This window comes from Podarcis tiliguerta (assembly GCF_965153285.1).
Source record: "Podarcis tiliguerta genome assembly, chromosome: 14".
NCBI classification, from domain to species: Eukaryota; Metazoa; Chordata; class Lepidosauria; order Squamata; family Lacertidae; genus Podarcis; species Podarcis tiliguerta.
The window spans coordinates 45,323,269-45,340,572 of record NC_139547.1 but is presented as its reverse complement, the minus strand read 5'-3'; the positions used below and the strand labels follow the sequence as shown (position 1 = coordinate 45,340,572).

The window sequence follows — 17,304 nt, the reverse complement described above, 5'->3', positions numbered from 1 at the left end:
TTTGCTGCCTTGGCTACCTTAACGGAAAACTCTTAGTTCCACATAAGTTCATTAGTAACAATGAACAAATGCGATATCGGGCATACTTGACCGTTTCAAAGCTTTGTTTACTAAACACATGTAAAATGAATGTGCCAAATTAGATCACTCTCCACGGCATTAGAACAAATTTTCCAGTGCAAACTGGACATTTTCAGGTGCAAATTGGCCCAATTTGCATAGGGATTTTTTCTCAGGAAACCCACTGCACTGCTTGACACCAATTCTGACCCATGCAAAAGCTGCCTCCCCCCCCCCCCCCCGTGGGATCAGCTGTGAGTAATGATCTGGAGACAGCACAGATGCTGAGGAGAGTTGCCTATAAGACTGTACAGCAATGCTAGGAAGCTTCCTGGAAACATCATCTGGTGCATACGTTGCTGGACTCCAACTCCCATCAGCCTAGGTCAGCATGGCCAGTGCTCATGGACGATGGGATTTGTAGTATAACAACAGGGTCAAATGTTCCCCATCCCTCGTTTAGCGGATCCCAAAGAAGCTGGCACATCCATCTCTCACGGCTCAGTCAGCTGGACTTTGAGGAGTGGTTCCCACTCAGAAAATTCCTTTTAACCCTAGGAATACTCAGCTGGGAGTTAGACTGACACAGCTAAAACAGGTCGAGTCAGGACTCATTTCATATGAGGCTTGGCTGGAACCTCAGTCTCTGTGCTGGTTGCATCTGTGCCTGTGTTTTGGCAAGGAATCTCCTCGTCCTCAATGCCCCTTCCTTTTGAGAACCTGAAATGTGAAGCAGCCTGAGCCACACCATTCAGTCTGTCTAGCCCGTCTACATTGAAAGATGCTGCTAGACAAAGGCCTTGCAGGAGGGGGGGTCTTACCCAGCCCTGCTATGGGAGATGCTGTGAAATGGGACCCTGACCCCCTCCTACATTGAACATCTTGAGCTCTGCCATTGAGCTGTAGTAGAACCCATCCAGTTCTGTTCTCTCATACCTTGTTAGGCTCCAACTTTATCCTTGGGTGAGAATGGTGCTGTGACAAGAAACTGGATCTTAATTCTATCTCTGCCATAAACATTCTTCTCTACTTTCCCACCCCCACCCCAGGATATGCAGGTGACCGGAGTTGAAGACGACAGCCGTGCCCTGAATATCATCATTCACAAGCCAGCCTCCAGCCCCCATTCCAAGCCCTTCCCCATCCTTCAGGCCACCTTCATCTTTTCGGATCACATCCGTTGCATCATTGCGAAGCAGCGCTTGGCAAAGGGCCGCATCCAGGCTCGGCGTATGAAAATGCAAAGGATAGCAGGTAACTCTTGCTCTCCGGATAAACATACCGTGTTTCCTTACCGCTCGTAAAGTTGCATTGTTTTACACCGGGGAAAGGGAACCTCAGGACTGGGGCCAAATGCGGCCCATCAGGCCTCTCTTCCTGGCCCTTGGGACTCTCCCTAGGTTACACCTCTCGCCAGCCCTCCTTTGCACCCTCATTGGGTGTGTGTGTGCCTGTCTGGGATACATCATTGAACTCTGATTATGTTGTTTTGCTCCCTGGACGGAGGGGGATAGAAAGGGTTGGATGAGTAGAGACCCATCTCCTTGTAGGAAGGTAAAATTTACATTCATTGTTCCGCCTGCTTTTGCTTCTGGCCTTGCCCACCACTGGCATGCTGACTCCGAAAGGTTGCACAGAAGAGAATGCTTTTGTGAGGATGAAAAAGGCCCCTTATCCCTGATTTCCGGCTTGGTAACTGAAAGCAAAGCTGCGGGAGGCAGTGGAAGACAGGAGTGCCTGGCGTGCTCTGGTCCATGGGGTCACGAAGAGTCGGACACAACTAAACGACTAAACAACAACAACTGAAAGCAAAACAAGCATTGTATAGAAAAGGAGAAAAATGTTGCATACATGGTAAAAGTCTATACCTGTAACCTCCATAGTAGTGCTCTGTTCATACCCGCAAGCTTAAGTTATTTAGTCAAATGCTGTTGCACAACTATGTTCACTTTAGTGGGATTTGCACAAGAGGACTGCCCAGTGAACTTTGAACCTGCTTCCCGCTTGCTGTGCTGCCCTTAACAGCCCCCAAATCTGCTGCCCAGCATTCAAAAATAAAAGTAAAAACAGCAATAAACTTAAAACATGTACCGTCATTCTACATGTCCATTAATTTCAGTGGGCCTACTCTGAGTAGGACTAGCATGGGATACATGCTAGCATTGGATACAGCGTTAACATCAACTTCCAAAACGCTCAGCATTGATTCTCCAGTACCAAAAGACACTGCGAAATTGTCATCTTTCTCATAATCAAAAGTTGCCTTTTTCCAAAAATTTGTTCCCTCCCCATTATGTACTGTTTTGCTTGTTCTTGGCAATTGTCTTGTAGCAAACGCAAGGGTGATGCGGGAAGCCTGTGTCCCTCCAGATGTATTTTTTGGCTGGCTCCGATTCCCATCAGCTCAGGCCAGCGCGGCCGGTGGTCAGGGATGAGCAGTGCTGTAGCCCATCTGCACCTGCAGGACACCACATTCCCCATCCCTGACCAGAGTGAATTCTTCCCATCCAGTGTGATAATATCAAAACTCCCATTCCATGGAAAAATTGCAACAATCTGAATTCGGAGAATTGTCACAGCTGCAAGGACCATTTATTTTATTTTATTTTATTTTATTTTATTTTATTTTATTTTATTATTTTATTTTATTTATTTTATTTTATTTTATTTTGTTTGTTTGTTTGTTTGTGAATCACATCCCAAGGAATAAAACATGTGTGAAACAGTTACATGTAGAAAAACAGTTAAAATACTTGCAAACACAAAAGCAGTTAAGCTTTGTTTTACAGATAGAAGCTTTAAAAACCATTTAAAACAACAGCAGTACGTACGTAAAACACGTTGCAGATCTAGTGCAGAGATACCAACTGGGGGATAAAGATGTCCATTTAGAAAGCTTGTTACATTTTGGAAACCCAGGGATAGGGAGTCTGTAGTCCTCCGGATGTTGTTGGACTACAACTCCCATCATCCCTAGGCACGGTTTTGACAAGCTGCGGTTCCAGGTTCTTCAGCTGATGTAGATTTTGAAATGTGTCTCGTTTAAACCCAGCTCTCCTAGACCTTCCGGTCCAACCTTCAAACGAAGTGATGGGCTTTGGACATAGCTCAGCTTCTGCATCTCAGCACCTGCCGTTCCGGTTTTACGACCAAGCCCGACGTGGCAGCTGCGACCCTACCGTACAACGCTCCGTGTTTGCGTCTGTCGACAAGGTCCCAGGTAAGCCCTTCCTGGCTGGCACACTTTAAATAAGGTCCTCTGTCATGAGATAATCAGCACCGTGGGAGAGAGAAGCTTGTGCCAACGCAGATTAGTGGATTGTTTTCTCTTGCTGCTGCTGCTGCAAATAAATAATAGGGGTTAATATAATTTTAAACTCTAAAGCATTATAGAAATACAATGCATTCCACACATGGCATTTATAATCCTGCAGGATAGGCGAGTAATATGTTTCAGGTGGGAGAAGCAGAGGCAGAAAGGGAGAACCTTGCCTGAGACCCTCCAAAGTTTATACCAAAAGCGAGATTCAAATTCTGCGCCTACTCCTTCATAGCTTAAGCCAGCTTTGCCAATCTGATGTCACCCATGAACTCCAGCCGGCACAGTTTGAATGCTTTTCTTGATACTTTGAAGGAAGTGTATTGCAAGGCAGTAAATAAAAGCTAGCTCTCGTTGCCAAAAGGAAAGCCCATCTTTATTTAGCACCTCTATGGTAGGATTGCAAGAGATCGAAAAGTGTTTATCTTTAAATCTCAGCCCCAACAATCAAACCAACTCAGCCTTTAGCTCAGTCCTTGACCAGTTAAACCAATTAAAGCTTGCAGCCATCGCAGAAAAAAGATAAAGTAGTGAAGTTAGCCTAATTCAAATTCAGAACAGTTGAAGTTGTTTCCCCAAATCAGCTGCAAGTTGGCTGCGTTCATGTGTGTGTACCGAGCACATAAAATCCCAAAAAAGATTGAGAACAGTACATTTGCTTATAGAGGTCATGGCAGCCATCGCGTGAAAACTGTGCCGCTCTCGACTTTCTGCTGATTAAGTTACAACGGGGTGGGGCAACTTCTACCATCTGTTTGTGATTTTATGTTGTAACCACCCTGAGACCTGCAGGTATGGTGTGGTTTACAAATCTAATTAATAATAATAATAATGCATAACTCTTCAAAACCTTCTGAAGGCTGCCTGTCAGCAATGAGTGGGAGCAGGTGCAAAAGCGGGTGGACCAAGGGGTGTGATTCTTAACCGTTCACACATTAGTCTACGTTCCAGGCATGCAAGTTGGCCACACACACGCCCTCTCCCCATTGCTTCACCCAGGCATATAAGGGGAATTACCAGAACATTTCCCAGCCAGGGAAAAGCATTCAAAGAGAGTAACAAACAGGTTTGGAGAGGGGCACGTGGTGTGGGGAGAATCTGAGGGGCCAGATAGAGAAGCCCAGAGACCCACATTTGCCTGCGAGCCTCTGGTTCTCCCACCCCTGGTTCAGGGTAAAACTTTGCCCTAAATCTTTAATCGTGCCTGAGAACTGGCACAGATGATGACGACATCCTGGATGTGTTAAGACTTGCTGGGTTTCCTTGAAGTCATAACCTCTTTCTTTCCTCCTGTGTCAATCCACCTTTTGGTTTTGTTCCCTTTACGTGCAGAATTTGTACCTAGTGTTGTGCAGCGAATTTTATTTATGTTCTAATCCCATGCATTCGTCTTCTGGTATCTCAATCCCGTAACCTCTCAAACCACATTTACTCGGGAGTTAGCCTCATTTACTTGCGCTTGGGGGGGGGTGTATGCCTGGATAGCACTGTTAGATTTCTGTCCCATTGGCACCTTATAACTCTGTGACTCCCCCCCCCCCCGTCTTGCTTTTTAATTCCTATTCCGGGCAAGGACTGCCATTTCTGCATTGCTTCATAAACATCGCATAGTCCTAGATTAAATTTGATTCTAGCCTCGTTTTTAGGTTGCCAGTGCTGCGGTGCAGCCTTTGTATATTATTTGTTTATTTACCCAGGACACTATCCCTTTCCCACGCAGGGCTGCTTTTATCACCAACTGCCCTGTTGAAAGGATCCTGGTGACATTTTATAACATTGATTTTGTTTATTTTACTTTTTTAAAGTAGCTTAACACTATTTGTAAACTGCCCTGAAAGGATTTGTATATTAAAATGCAGGATATAAATATTCTTTCCCCTGATATAAATATTTTTTATAATAAATCAAATAGAATATTGGTGTTGGGAGGAACCTAGAGGGTCATCAAACCTCCTGGCTGGGATGTGTCATTGTTGAGTGTGTGTGTGAATGTGTTTAGGTTAATTGAGGTGCAGACACGTGTTAGTAGATGTGGATATTGAGCGACTATACTGAGTGAACGAAATTCTGTGTTTAGGAGTTTGATATATTTTATTATTTATGGAGGTTGCTCGTTTCCCACACTGTATCCAATCTTTAATATATTACATAGTCTTTTTTCCTTTGTAAGCTGCTTAATTATCTTTTTTTTTTCTTGGTAAAATAATATTTATTAGAAGTTTAAAAGTTACAGAGGGGAAAAAAACACAAGAAAAAGAAGAGAAAAAAAGAAAATGAAAAGGGGTACATAAATACTTTAAATAATAATAAGTGTTCTTTTTACATTGTGTATGATTATGTGGGGTTGCTTGGCATAGATCCTGGATTTTCATCATTCTGTGACAGTTTCTGTGTTTCCAATCTGTATTGCATCCTGGGCAGAGTAAAAGTTTTGGTGGGCATGGCATTGAGAAAGCGGACAGAAAGAAGGTTTATCCTTCTCTCTTGATCTTAAGAGCCCAAGACCATCAAATGAAGCTGGTGGGAGATTCAGGACAGACTAAAGGATGGAGTGCACACCTGAACTGTGGAATTCACTGCCACAAGATGTAGGGAATTAGGTAAAATAATGGAGCATGCGGCCATTGATGGCTACCAATCCTGACTTGCTGGCATTGGAGGCTGTATGCCTCTGTCGCTGGGGACTGCAAGCAGAAGAGGGGTATTTTCCGATGTCCTGCTTGTGGAATTCCCAGAGGCCACTGGTTGGCTGCTATGGGCTCAGCTCTGGACTAAATAGGCCTTTGGTCTGATCCAGCAGGGCTCTTCCTCTTTTAAGTTCTGACTTGTTTTGCAGAAGAGGTTTCAATGTCAGCATTGCTTCCAGTGAAGCCCTACCCTGAGCTATGGTGGCACCTGGAGGAGTGATTTATACATGGTTACCTTGGTAGAGGGACGCGGGTGGCGCTGTGGGTTAAAGCCTCAGTGCCTAGGGCTTGCCGATCGAAAGGTCGGCGGTTCGAATCCCCGCGGCGGGGTGCGCTCCCGCTGTTCGGTCCCAGCGCCTGCCAACCTAGCAGTTCGAAGGCACTCCCGGGTGCAAGTAGATAAATAGGGACCGCGGGAAGGTAAACGGCGTTTCCGTGTGCGGCTCTGGCTCGCCAGAGCAGCGATGTCACGCTAGCCACGTGACCCGGAATTGTCGTCGGACAGCGCTGGCCCTTGGCCTCTTTGAGTGAGATGGGCGCACAACCCTAGAGTCTGTCAAGACTGGCCCGTACGGGCAGGGGTACCTATACCTTTACCTTGGTAGAAGGCCTGGTCCCTTTCTGTTCTGCTCTAGAAACATTTATTCAAGGATATGGGACTGAGAAGAGGGAGCCCACGCTCCTTTCCCCAGCGATCGGTTTTACTCCTCAGGCCAAACCTGCAGGAGAGTAAGCTGGCAACTTGCACTTCTTTAACTTGTGCACGTTCAGCTTTCTGTGTGTGGCATAAAATAAAATAAAAACTAAAAAAAGGGGCAGGAAAAATGACTGGCAATCCCACCTGCCATTGAACCCAACGGGTTTTGACTATACATGATTTTGCTTCTAGGCGCAATCCCAGGAATGTAACCCTCGCCTAAGTTGCGGGTCTACTGTGTCATACATCCCGCAAGTTGACCCTCAGCAAATGTCTGAGTCACAGACTTGAGCTACATTCAGGTGCAGCCGCTGTTTCAGGGCCTGCATTGAGCCAAGAGACGCGCTGGTGTCAGGATGCCTCTGTCCCGCCAGATCCGATGTGTAGTGAGCTGTGTGCACTGTTACCTTCTACTGGTTTCTTTCAGCAGAAGTGACTCTGGCCCTTTTTAGGAGGAGGAATGTTGCATTAGCCAAAAATAAAAGTCAATATTGCTGTTAACTTTTGTTCCTGCATTTGTATTCCACCCTGTCTCCAGTAAGCTTAAGGTGATATACATGGCTCTTCCTCCTCCATATTTATCCTCCCAACAACCATGTGAGCTGAGATTTGGTGGTTATTCAGTGGTCTTCATGAATTGTAGAGATCGGAGACCTGGTCTCCCGGATCCACCTTCTGCTTCAGATTTGGGGTGCAACTGGAACAGGAAGTGGCAATGTCCAGCCACAGTGTGGTCTGTCAGTTCCCCACCTGCAGCGGGTCTGCTAACCCTTCACCAAGGTCAGAGATGACCCCCCCCCCCCATTCCTGCAACGTGCATCTCACCAGTGCTGCAACTGGTGACTTGGCACCTGCATTTTTGAAGCTCAACTTTGCCCATGACTTATTTCCTCTGTGATTTCAAAACCCATCTTTCCTGATCCTTTCTCTATAGAGTTTGTGTGTGTGTGTGTGTGTGTTTGAGGAGGAGAGTTGTGGCATGGTGTCCACTTGGCATTGCAGGAGGGGCAGTTCTGATACAGGCTTAGTTGTACTGCTGCTTTCTGAACCAAGGCATGTACTTCTCAGCCCTGGGTGAAAGGGACTGACAGCTTCAAACGTAATGTCTACGCTGCTGGCAAGTGCTCTTTGAGAGATAAATTAGCGTACCTAGCTGGTTAAGCTGTCAACTGAAGCCATGAGTGATGTGACACAGTGGAACCATGGAAAAAAGCGCAGAGCATGATAACTGGATGCAAAGAAATTGACTTCTTAAGAAACCTGGGGCGGGGGGGGGGTAGCAGCTCTTAAGGCTTCACAGATACGCTTGAAAATGTGTGGGCAGTGGTTGCTGAAAGAAGCCAGAGAAGCAGCTGAATCATGATTTTGGTGAACTAAGTTGTAGCAGGTGGGGTGGGTGTCTTCAGTCTCTTTGCCTTTGCCTTGAGACTAGCAAAACCAGACAAAATGTATGCAAACTGAAAGCTGTGCAACTTTGCAGAGCTGATACAGGAGGCAGATTTCAGTTTTGTGTCCTGGCCCAGAACTTCAACTTAATTTGCACATCACTTGTGCACACAGCCCTGACAGCAGTCAACAGCCCGGTCCAGACCCTAACCTGCCTGGCCCAACAAAACATGATTTAGGGATGGAAACAGGCAAGGTACAGTACTCTTGCACCTCTATCCTCCTCCTCCTCCTCCTGCAGCCGAGCACTTTTCTCATTTGTTAAACCAAAGTTTTCCACGTTATGTCCAAAGTGATAAACCATGGTTTAAGCCAGTGGTGGGTAACCTCCGGTTTACAGTCCTGCCCATTGGTTTATTTATAAGCATTGATAAACGTCTTAATACTTCAAAAATCTCTTAAGTGGTCCTAAGTAGAAGAGGTCCTAATTTGGCCCATGAGGACATTTTCCGCAAATTACTTGCCTTCCAATGTGTAAGAAGCAACGAGCCAGGACTTGGTTCGATTGCCGAAGTGTTTTGCTCTGCACTTGCTCAAAGGTTTCCTCTATTAGCCTTTCAATAGCGTGAGAGCTAAGCGTTGGCTTAAGGAAAATCCTGCGCATAAGACTCTCCATGCCACATGGCGCATGCTTTCGCCCCATATGGGAAGGTGTGGTTTAGGAAGTCATGCCATGGTCCGAGCAGATTGATTACATGAGAGTCAATCTCTTTTGCAAGCAGGGGCACAAAGGAAGAAACTTCCCAAAAGTGACCACGCCCACCATCACCATCACCACCACCAACACATCTGGCTTCCTTTCTGGAGGAAGAGATAGTCGAGACAACCCGCTGTTGATATTGTTGGAGGAATTCTGCAGAGTGGGAAGAATAAATAACCGTTCTTAAAAAAAGACAAAAAGCCTGAGTGGAAAATTTGATATGTACCAGAGACTTGGAACAGTGAAAAGCACAGATTGCTTTTATTAAAGGAATTGGGCAGTGGATAAAATTGTTGGGGGTGGGGGGGAAGAGGTTGGGTAAAGGCAGAGATTAGAAAATACAGGTATTGGGTTATAAATTGGAGGCTGGGGACAGGGCCCAGTTGCAGAAAACATAGGACAGAGTTGGGATGTCTGCAACTGTCTACAAAACGATAGCACACTCTGTCAGCCCTAGCATGTGTTCTGCCGCTGAGCCGTGGGTCCTAAGCATGGCATGGGGCCATTTGGCCCACACATTGTTGCCAGCTCTGAGCCCCTCTTTAACCCTGCTGTTAATGATGCGATGATTTTAAATTGTTCCGCTGTCCTGCCCTGAGGAGTACACTCATAGCGACTTGAAGACTGGAGGGGTGGGGTGGGGGGAAATTATGTAACTAAATCTGCTACTTCGCAAGAATTTACCGAGCTGCCTGCCCGGCTGGGATACTTAAAATATCCTCATTCTCATTAATTGTGATGGTGTTGCTTTTAAAGGAAAACCATTTGAACAGGGCTGTGGCTGGGCCTGTTTTTTTAAAATTGCGAACAGGAACCCTGTTGTGTTCGCAGCAGTGTTGCACAAGACTTCCACAGAAGTTATAAAAGCCACCATAATTCATCTGGCAGGTGCTTGTCAAAGTACCTTTGCACTGCCCAATCTCTACATGATATCCAAATAAGCTCTTCCGAAGAAAAGCCGGACACGGACAGAATGTTCTCTGTGTCTTTTGTGTAAGATAATAACAATTCCTGTTTCTCAATTAGCATTGCATTTCATTAAGTTTCATAATGCTTGGCTTTATGGTGTTAGGTTGCGGCGTGCTAATCACCTTTGAAGTTAACTGAAATAGCTGCCTAAGTGGTCCGTGCGTTAACAGAGGTTTATTTTTCCTAGTACCCTGGAACCCGTCTGGGCTGAATCATAAACGAACAGCGCATTAACATGGTATTTAGCAAAGCACTTATTGATCTGCCTGGGTAAAATGCAGAGGTTAATAGACAGACAGGTCACCTGGCTCCAGTTTTCTTTCTGCCTTTCTTGTGCAAGGCCACCATTAAAGAAGAGTTGCTTGCTTTGGAACATACCTTACCCTGACACCATCATCTCACTTGGCTGCGGCCATTGCTTACTGATTTCCCGCCTGTCTTTGTTGCTGTTTTTGTAACTGGGCAGCGGCACCAAGTCAAAATTCCACTGAATCTTACAGGGAACGCTTTCGTTGGCTGCCTGGCAAAAATCGTCAATGGGAGTTTTTTCAGTGTCAGAGAAAGATACATTTAGGCCAAAGCAGAGCTGAGTTGAATTGCCGTCATCATTCAGACAAATGGAAATGCCAGTCCTCTGTGGTGCAGGGAAAGGAGCGTTTAAGGGAAATACCATATTTTTCTGTGTATAAGACGATGCTTTTTGCTAAAAAAAAAAATTAGGCAAAATTGGGTGTTGTCTTATACACAGATAGTGAATGCAGAGGGGGGACATGCGATTAATGGCAGCAGTGATTGGGCAGGTGATTGGTGGCTGCGGCAAGGCCTGCTGGCAATTGGCTGTGGCTGCGGCAATTGGGCAGGTGATTGGCGACTGTGGCAAGGTGTGTGATCGGCAGTGGCTGTGGCAAGCGATTAGCAGTGGCAGGCAGGCGGGTGAGCCATTGGTGGAAGTGGCCTCCCCCACCCCAAAAAAGCTAAACAAATTTTTTAATTTTGGGTTTTAAAAAATAGGGGGCGTCTTATACATGGAAAAATACAGTATGTTCTGTTGCTTCCAGACTGTTGCTGTTTTGCGGGTGGGATTCAGTCACCTACTAGCAAATTCCAGCTGCACAGTTAAAGTGGATCTGGCAGGCTTGTGCAAGAAACCTGCTTCCAAAAAATAAACAGTTAAGTAAAGCCTGGGGAAATGCAGAGCAAAATGGACTGGAAAGTGCGAGGTAGGAATTGCTTGATGTGATGTCATATAACCACCCCCTTAAATCCATAATGAACCCTCGATCAACAGTTGCCGTCATATACCCTTCTCAGAATCGTTGTGCAAACAAATCAGGATCAATGCTTAATACTGAGGTTGTTGGGAAGCGACTTGTCTGGTGATGTGCATAAATGGAAGCGCTGAGTGGGCAGGCTCCCAGTTTCTGGGGCAGATCTTAGGACAGTGCAATGCCAAAGCCAAAGGGCTCTGCGTAGATGGTTCAGGATCTGTCCTTCAAGAGCCTGCCTCTGTAGGCTTGCAGCTGCTAAGAAGAATTGTGCTGGAGGAAACAAAAGATGCCTTAACTCCTTATAAGGAGGACCATGGTGCAGATCTCCCTGCTGAGAAGGATTCTGAACCATGTTTTATATTAGCCAAAAGCCACTGAGCAGCGGTTTCAGTTCAAGGCTGCAAACTGGCACACTCCCTTTTTTAAAATTGATCTCTGCTGATGGGCCCCTCCTCAGATAGGAAGCAACAACTGTGCTTACCTACAAGCTGTCTCAGGTCCTGCAGATTCCCCCCCCCCCCAATTGCTCTGGTGCTACAGAGACCTCCTCTTGGGACCTTTGCCCTGCACCTAATGGACCCACCACCAGCTAGGCTGCTGGGTGATTTTGTGCATATTTCATCCACATAGCATCAGACTATGGTGCTGTGGTCTAAACTATTGAGCCTCTTGGGCTTGCCAGTCGGAAGGTCAGTGGTTCAAATCTGTGTGACGGGGTGAGCTCCTGTGGCTCTGTCCCAGCTCCTGCTAACCTAGCAGTTCGAAAGCACACCACCGCAAGTAGATAAACTGGTACCACTGTGGCGGGAAGGTAAACAGTGTTTCCTTGTGCTCTGGTTTCCATCACTGTGTTCCGTTGTGCCAGAAGCAGTTTAGTCATGCTGGCCACATGGCCTGGAAAGCTGTTTGTGGACAAACGCTGGCTACCTCTGCCTGAAGCAAGATGAGCACCACACCCCATAGTCACCTTTGACTGGACTTAACTGTCCAGGGGTCCTTTATCAGACTGTTCCCCAGGAGCCAGCTCTTATTTGGGAGATTCCGCTGCACCAGTCTGGAAGTTGCAGCGGCGTTGGGAGAACCCTATTCCGAGCCTTCCTGCGTCTTCCTGGTGAGCCAAAATGAAGGTGGCAAAGATCAGCTATCCGAAAACTACTAGAAGATGTTCTACAAGACAGGTCTGTTCCTGGAAGCAGTAAAAATAATCTGCAACAGGAGAGAAAAATCTGTAAAAACACCCACCACCACCACATGCACAACCCAACTTAGAACCTTCCACATTGCTGCATTCTTGGATGTTAAAAGTTGGTGCTGTCAAGATGATTGAATGCAGAGGACCAAGCTGGCATTTAGCGCAAGAGACCAGGAGATGCCCTCCTTGGGCTCCCCTCCCATTCTTGTCAGGGAATGAACTCTTCTGAGAGTCAGCACCGCAGTGCATTTTTATGTGAGATTTAATAGGCAATTAGAGTAAAGTGATAAGGTCTAATTGCCTGCCGTTAAATTTCTTGTTTTGAAAGCCGAGGGGGTGGGAGGGGGGCATCACTTAAGCAGGAATTCTAGGGCCTATTCCAACAGCATCTTATGTCCCCGGGATGTGACTTCCAGAACTATTCTTGCAGAAGTTATTGCCTTACAATGCAGCAGGGGAAGGGTACACGCACAGATGCCACCTTTGCTGAAGGTATCCTTGCAGACTTAAGAGAATGCACAAACCTTCCCTTCTTTCCTCCATCCCATCTGTCACTGGAGAACTCCCAGCCCAAGGAGAGAGGGGGGCAGCCTGAAACCCCTCTTCCAAATTTCAAACAGTCTTTGGCCTTAATTGATTTCATAAGAACGTAATAAGAAGCCTGCTGGGTCAAGCCAAAGGGCCATGGAGCTGAGCATCCTGTTCTCACAGTGGCCAAATGGATGCTTGTGGAAAACCCATGACCGGGACCTGAGAAAAACAGCTTTCCCCCACTTGTGATTCCCAAGAAGTGTTATTCAGATGCATACTTTCTGCAGCGGTGGAGGTAACTAAAAGATGGTAGTGATGGGAGAACAGGGGTTGGAAATTATTATTATCAGTACCATGACTATTATTAAAAGGTAAAGGGACCCCCTGACCATTAGGTCCAGTCGTGGCCGACTCTAGGGTTGCGGCGCTCATCTCGCTTTATTGGCCAAGGGAGCCGGCCAAGGGAGCCGGTCATGTGGCCAGCATGACTAAGCCACTTTCGGGTGAACCAGAGCAGCGCACGGAAACGCCCTTTACCTTCCTGCCAGAGCGGTACCCATTTATCTACTTGCACTTTGACATGCTTTTGAACTGCTAGGTTGGCAGGAGCAGGGACTGAGCAACGGGAGCTTACCCCGTCACGGGGATTCGAACCACCGACCTTCTGATCGGCAAGTGCTAGGCTCTGTGGTTTAACCCACAGCGCCACCCGCGTCCCTATGTCTATTATTATTTTTTTATTTTAAATTTTATACATGCCCTCGACCACGATTAAAAAAAAAAAAAAGCAATAAAACCAATTAATAAAACAAATGCCAATCAAAGGGAACAGAGTGGGGCCTAAAAATATACAGGCAACTCCCCACTTGCACAGGAATTGCATTCTGGGTCCTTGTGCGCTTGTGTGGAATCGCATGGAATTGGAAACCCTATGAAGAAGTCTGCAAGTGCCTTGCTCCACCCCTGCCCGCCCCCGTTCCGGCCTGTTAGTGATGTTTCAGTGACGCCTTTATGACGTTTCTGTGCACATACTGGTTGTGCCTAAAACGGGAATTGCCTGTATGTCTCGAGCATCGAAGGCCCGAGTAAAGAAGGGCCTATTTAGCATACCATGGAAGCCATAAAATGAAAGTCCCAAATGTACCCATTTGGGAAGGGAATCTCTCAGCTTAGGGGCCCCCGCAGAGAATGCCATCTCCAGGGCTGGCAGCACCTCTGGGGGTTGTGCAGAACTACCAAGAAGGCCCTCTCTGCCAATCTGAACGCCCAGGAGGGTCTGGAAGGCATCGGGCAGAGAGACAGAGAACATAGAATGGTGGTGGCTGGCAGAGCCCAAGAGAAAGACATGGCAGAGCCTTTGTCCCCTGTCCTAGCCCCAGCCAACCACTGAGGACTTGTGTCTTCCTGCTGCCTGCGATGCTCCCTAGTAGCCATGGATGGGGAGGCAGGAGGGCTTTGCAGACTGGGGAGGCTGAGGTTTGTTCTGGCTGCTCAATATTTTTCTGTTGGGGTTTGTTATTATCCCCACCCACTGCCTCCCTGATAGGCGCAGTGGATGTTCCCAAGAGGAACGCGTCACTTCAGAAATATAGGCACTGGTAGATGTATGAATGAAAACCTCTTTGGCAGCCTTCCATCCCTTGTTCAGAAATGATTGTGGATACCTTAATAGAGCCAAGTCACAGGATTGTTGGGAAGCTTCTTTCAGCTTAAAAGCCTTGCAGTGCCTTTTAAAAGAGCCCTTTGAACGAGAATCTTTTTTAAAAAATGAATAAATCTGGATGTCATTGATGACTGCCTTCCTCTGGGCTTGGGCAACCAGGGTTGAAAAAAAGAAAAGTTTATGAATGAGATAGCAGCAAGTGGCAGCTTCAAAGAGGACAGCAGTCCTCTCCCTGCCGAATTTTGGTGGTTCCAGTCCCACTTGTTACCAACCTCGCCTTGTAAAATACACATGGGGCTCTTCGGATCCTAAATGCTGCCTGGGGGGAAACTGCCAACTATTTACAGCCCTGCTTGAAAGAACTAATGCAAACCAATCCAGTCAGTGATTAATTCCTCCCGTCAAACTAGCAGTGTTGACTAATCAAGTACAAAACTAATGCATTTTTGGGAAGGCGCCTAGCTCAGTGGTGGAGCACATGCCTTCCAGGGGAAAGGTCCCAGGTACAACCTCTGGCATTTCCAGGTAGGACAGGCAGAGACTTGCTGCCTGAAACCCTGGAGAGCTGCTGCCAGTCAGTGCAGACAGCACTGAGCTAGGTGAACCAATGGTCTGGCTCAGTATAAGGCAGCTTCCTATGTCCCTAAGATGGAGTGAAAGCTTCCTATTTTTCTAAGTGTGTGTGTATGTGTATGTGTGTGTGTCTGTATATATTACCTATTGGTTCTGGATGCATCTTATACCTCTACTTTCCTTATTTTTCTCGTTCCTTGTTTATTTCCTCCAAGAGCTCTTTGATGCTATTTGGGGCGGGGGGGGGTCCCTCCCTCCCTCCATTGCTCAGCAAACACCCAATTCCAAGCTACTTTTGAAACCCCATGCTCACTTGCTCAAACCAATCCCTCCTCCTGCCACTGAGAGATTTACCTTCTTGCAAAACGTTGCTTACCATTCCAAGAAGGGGTAGTTTGGAAGACGAATTGCCTTTGCCTTTCGACGGCCTTTGCCTTCTAAACCAGGGGTAGCCAGCGGGGTTGCTGTAGATCTTGTCATCCCTGACTACTGGCTGTGCTCGAAGGGGCTGGTGGGAGTTGGAGGCTGAGGGTACCGCTGTGGCCACCCCTGCTTTAAATCACATGCAGCACAAGGCAGGGCCCTTCGTCTTTGCATGGCTAATGGTGAGAAAGGAGCTTCAAAAGTTTTGCAGCGTGTGCTTTCATGTTTTGTTAATCCAGGTGTTGTCATTCCGCTCATCAGTGTCTGGTGCTAATAGAACCAAAGCTGTTTCCTCCTTGCCGTATATTGTTTGAAAACGTTGAAAATGTACAAGTGCTTTGTTCTGAGGTTTGAACTTCCTGCTCTCAAGGCTTAGTTTGCTTCCAGTTCTTGGTTGAAACTAAGCCTCCTGTTACTGGTACCCTGTTGTCTAAAGATTCCCATTTGCCTTCCTGTAAGTTGTTAGATAAATTTGCAGCTTGTACCTTTGCCAGGAATCACTGCTTGGATTGTGGCGTGACCTCAGAACTGCACCTCATGAGAGAGAGAGATCATACAAATGTTCACAATCATTGTGCATCTATTCATGGAAAAAATGCTGCCTGTGTTTTAATGCTCAGAATGCAAGGTGTTTGAGGATAGACCTCGGGTGCTTGAGGGGAACCCTATTGAGTCACAAAGTCACCCACATTGATCTGATTCATTGTTATTTGGATTGATATTCCTCCCTATCCTGAGAGCTTAACGTACTTGTGAGCCTGTGGCTCTTCCAAAATAAGACCAGGCAAGTGAATTGCGCATTTTCAAACAAAGCAGTTGCTCTTGAAGGCATGGGTTTTTAAGGTAGAAAACAAATGCTTTTTTTCTTCTTATGGGTCACTGACTGGTATGCTTTGGAGACGACTTTGGGGATAGAAGTGTGAGTTGCAGTTTCCTTGCTCATTCCCAGTATTATGTGGCTTATTCTGATGAGAAACTGGCTCATCTTGGATGATCCAATCAACATTTACGTTGCCCTTTTCCGTACGTTTTCAAAGCACATCCCATACATCAGATACCAGCCCTGAAAGGTAGGTCACTAATAGCATTCCAAAGTTACTGTATTTTGTGCTCTATAAGACTCACTTTTTCCCTCCTAAAAAGTAAGGGGAAATGTGTGTGCGTCTTATGGAGCGAATGCAGGCTGCGCAGCTATCCCAGAAGCCAGAACAGCAAGAGGGATTGCTGCTTTCACTGTGCAGCGATCCCTCTTGCTGTTCTGGCTTCTGAGATTCAGAATAATTTTTTACTTGTTTTTCTCCTCTAAAAACTAGGTGCGTCTTGTGGTCTGGTGCGTCTTATAGAGCGAAAAATACGGTAATGATGTGGTTATGATGCTGAAAACTCACTACGCAACCTAGTGAGCTGTGTGGTTGTTTTCAAATTTCGTACCCACCTTTCACCATAAGAACCCCAGATGGATTGCAGCAATATTAAAATGCAATATTAAAATCAGTGCAAACAATTTACAAGCATGGGGGGAGGGGAAGCCACTAAGGCAGATGCAGGAGATTAATTTGCATAAATCAGAGTCCAGTCTTGCGGGTCTGGGAAAAAGCAGAGTATTTGGAAGAAGTCTGAAGCAACAGGTGGCTGTTGCCTCAAGTATGGCTGAGGGAAGGGCATCCTATATTGATGATTAATCAACAACAACTCCGCAGAGCAAGGGCAACAGCAGAAAGTGCCTGTTTTCAGGTCACTAAATCTTAGAGCTAGACCCATGGAAGATCTCTTGGC

The 17,304-nt window shown here is 46.5% G+C and overlaps 2 protein-coding genes across 8 annotated transcripts in view; both read left to right on the top strand.

Moving 5' to 3' along the window:
* The window catches only part of CIITA (class II major histocompatibility complex transactivator), a 1,021,617-nt gene that overhangs the window by 109,113 nt on the left and 895,200 nt on the right, over positions 1–17,304 (top strand). The gene's annotated exons all lie outside the window — the stretch shown is intronic.
* Positions 1–17,304, top strand: part of CLEC16A (C-type lectin domain containing 16A) — a 92,484-nt gene that overhangs the window by 48,044 nt on the left and 27,136 nt on the right. For 3 of the 6 annotated variants that reach the window (XR_014504904.1, XM_083413366.1, XM_083413365.1), the window contains exons 20-21: positions 1,110–1,314; positions 3,113–3,280. Coding sequence is in view for 4 of the 6 variants with exons in the window: in XM_083413366.1 (XP_083269492.1) it covers positions 1,110–1,314; positions 3,113–3,280 (373 nt within the window). In the remaining 2 variants the exon portion in view is untranslated. Of the gene's footprint in view, positions 1–1,109; positions 1,315–3,112; positions 5,577–5,649; positions 6,306–8,928; positions 9,110–17,304 lie in introns of those variants that run through there. The other 3 variants (XR_014504905.1, XM_083413368.1, XM_083413367.1) reach the window with 3 other exon arrangements.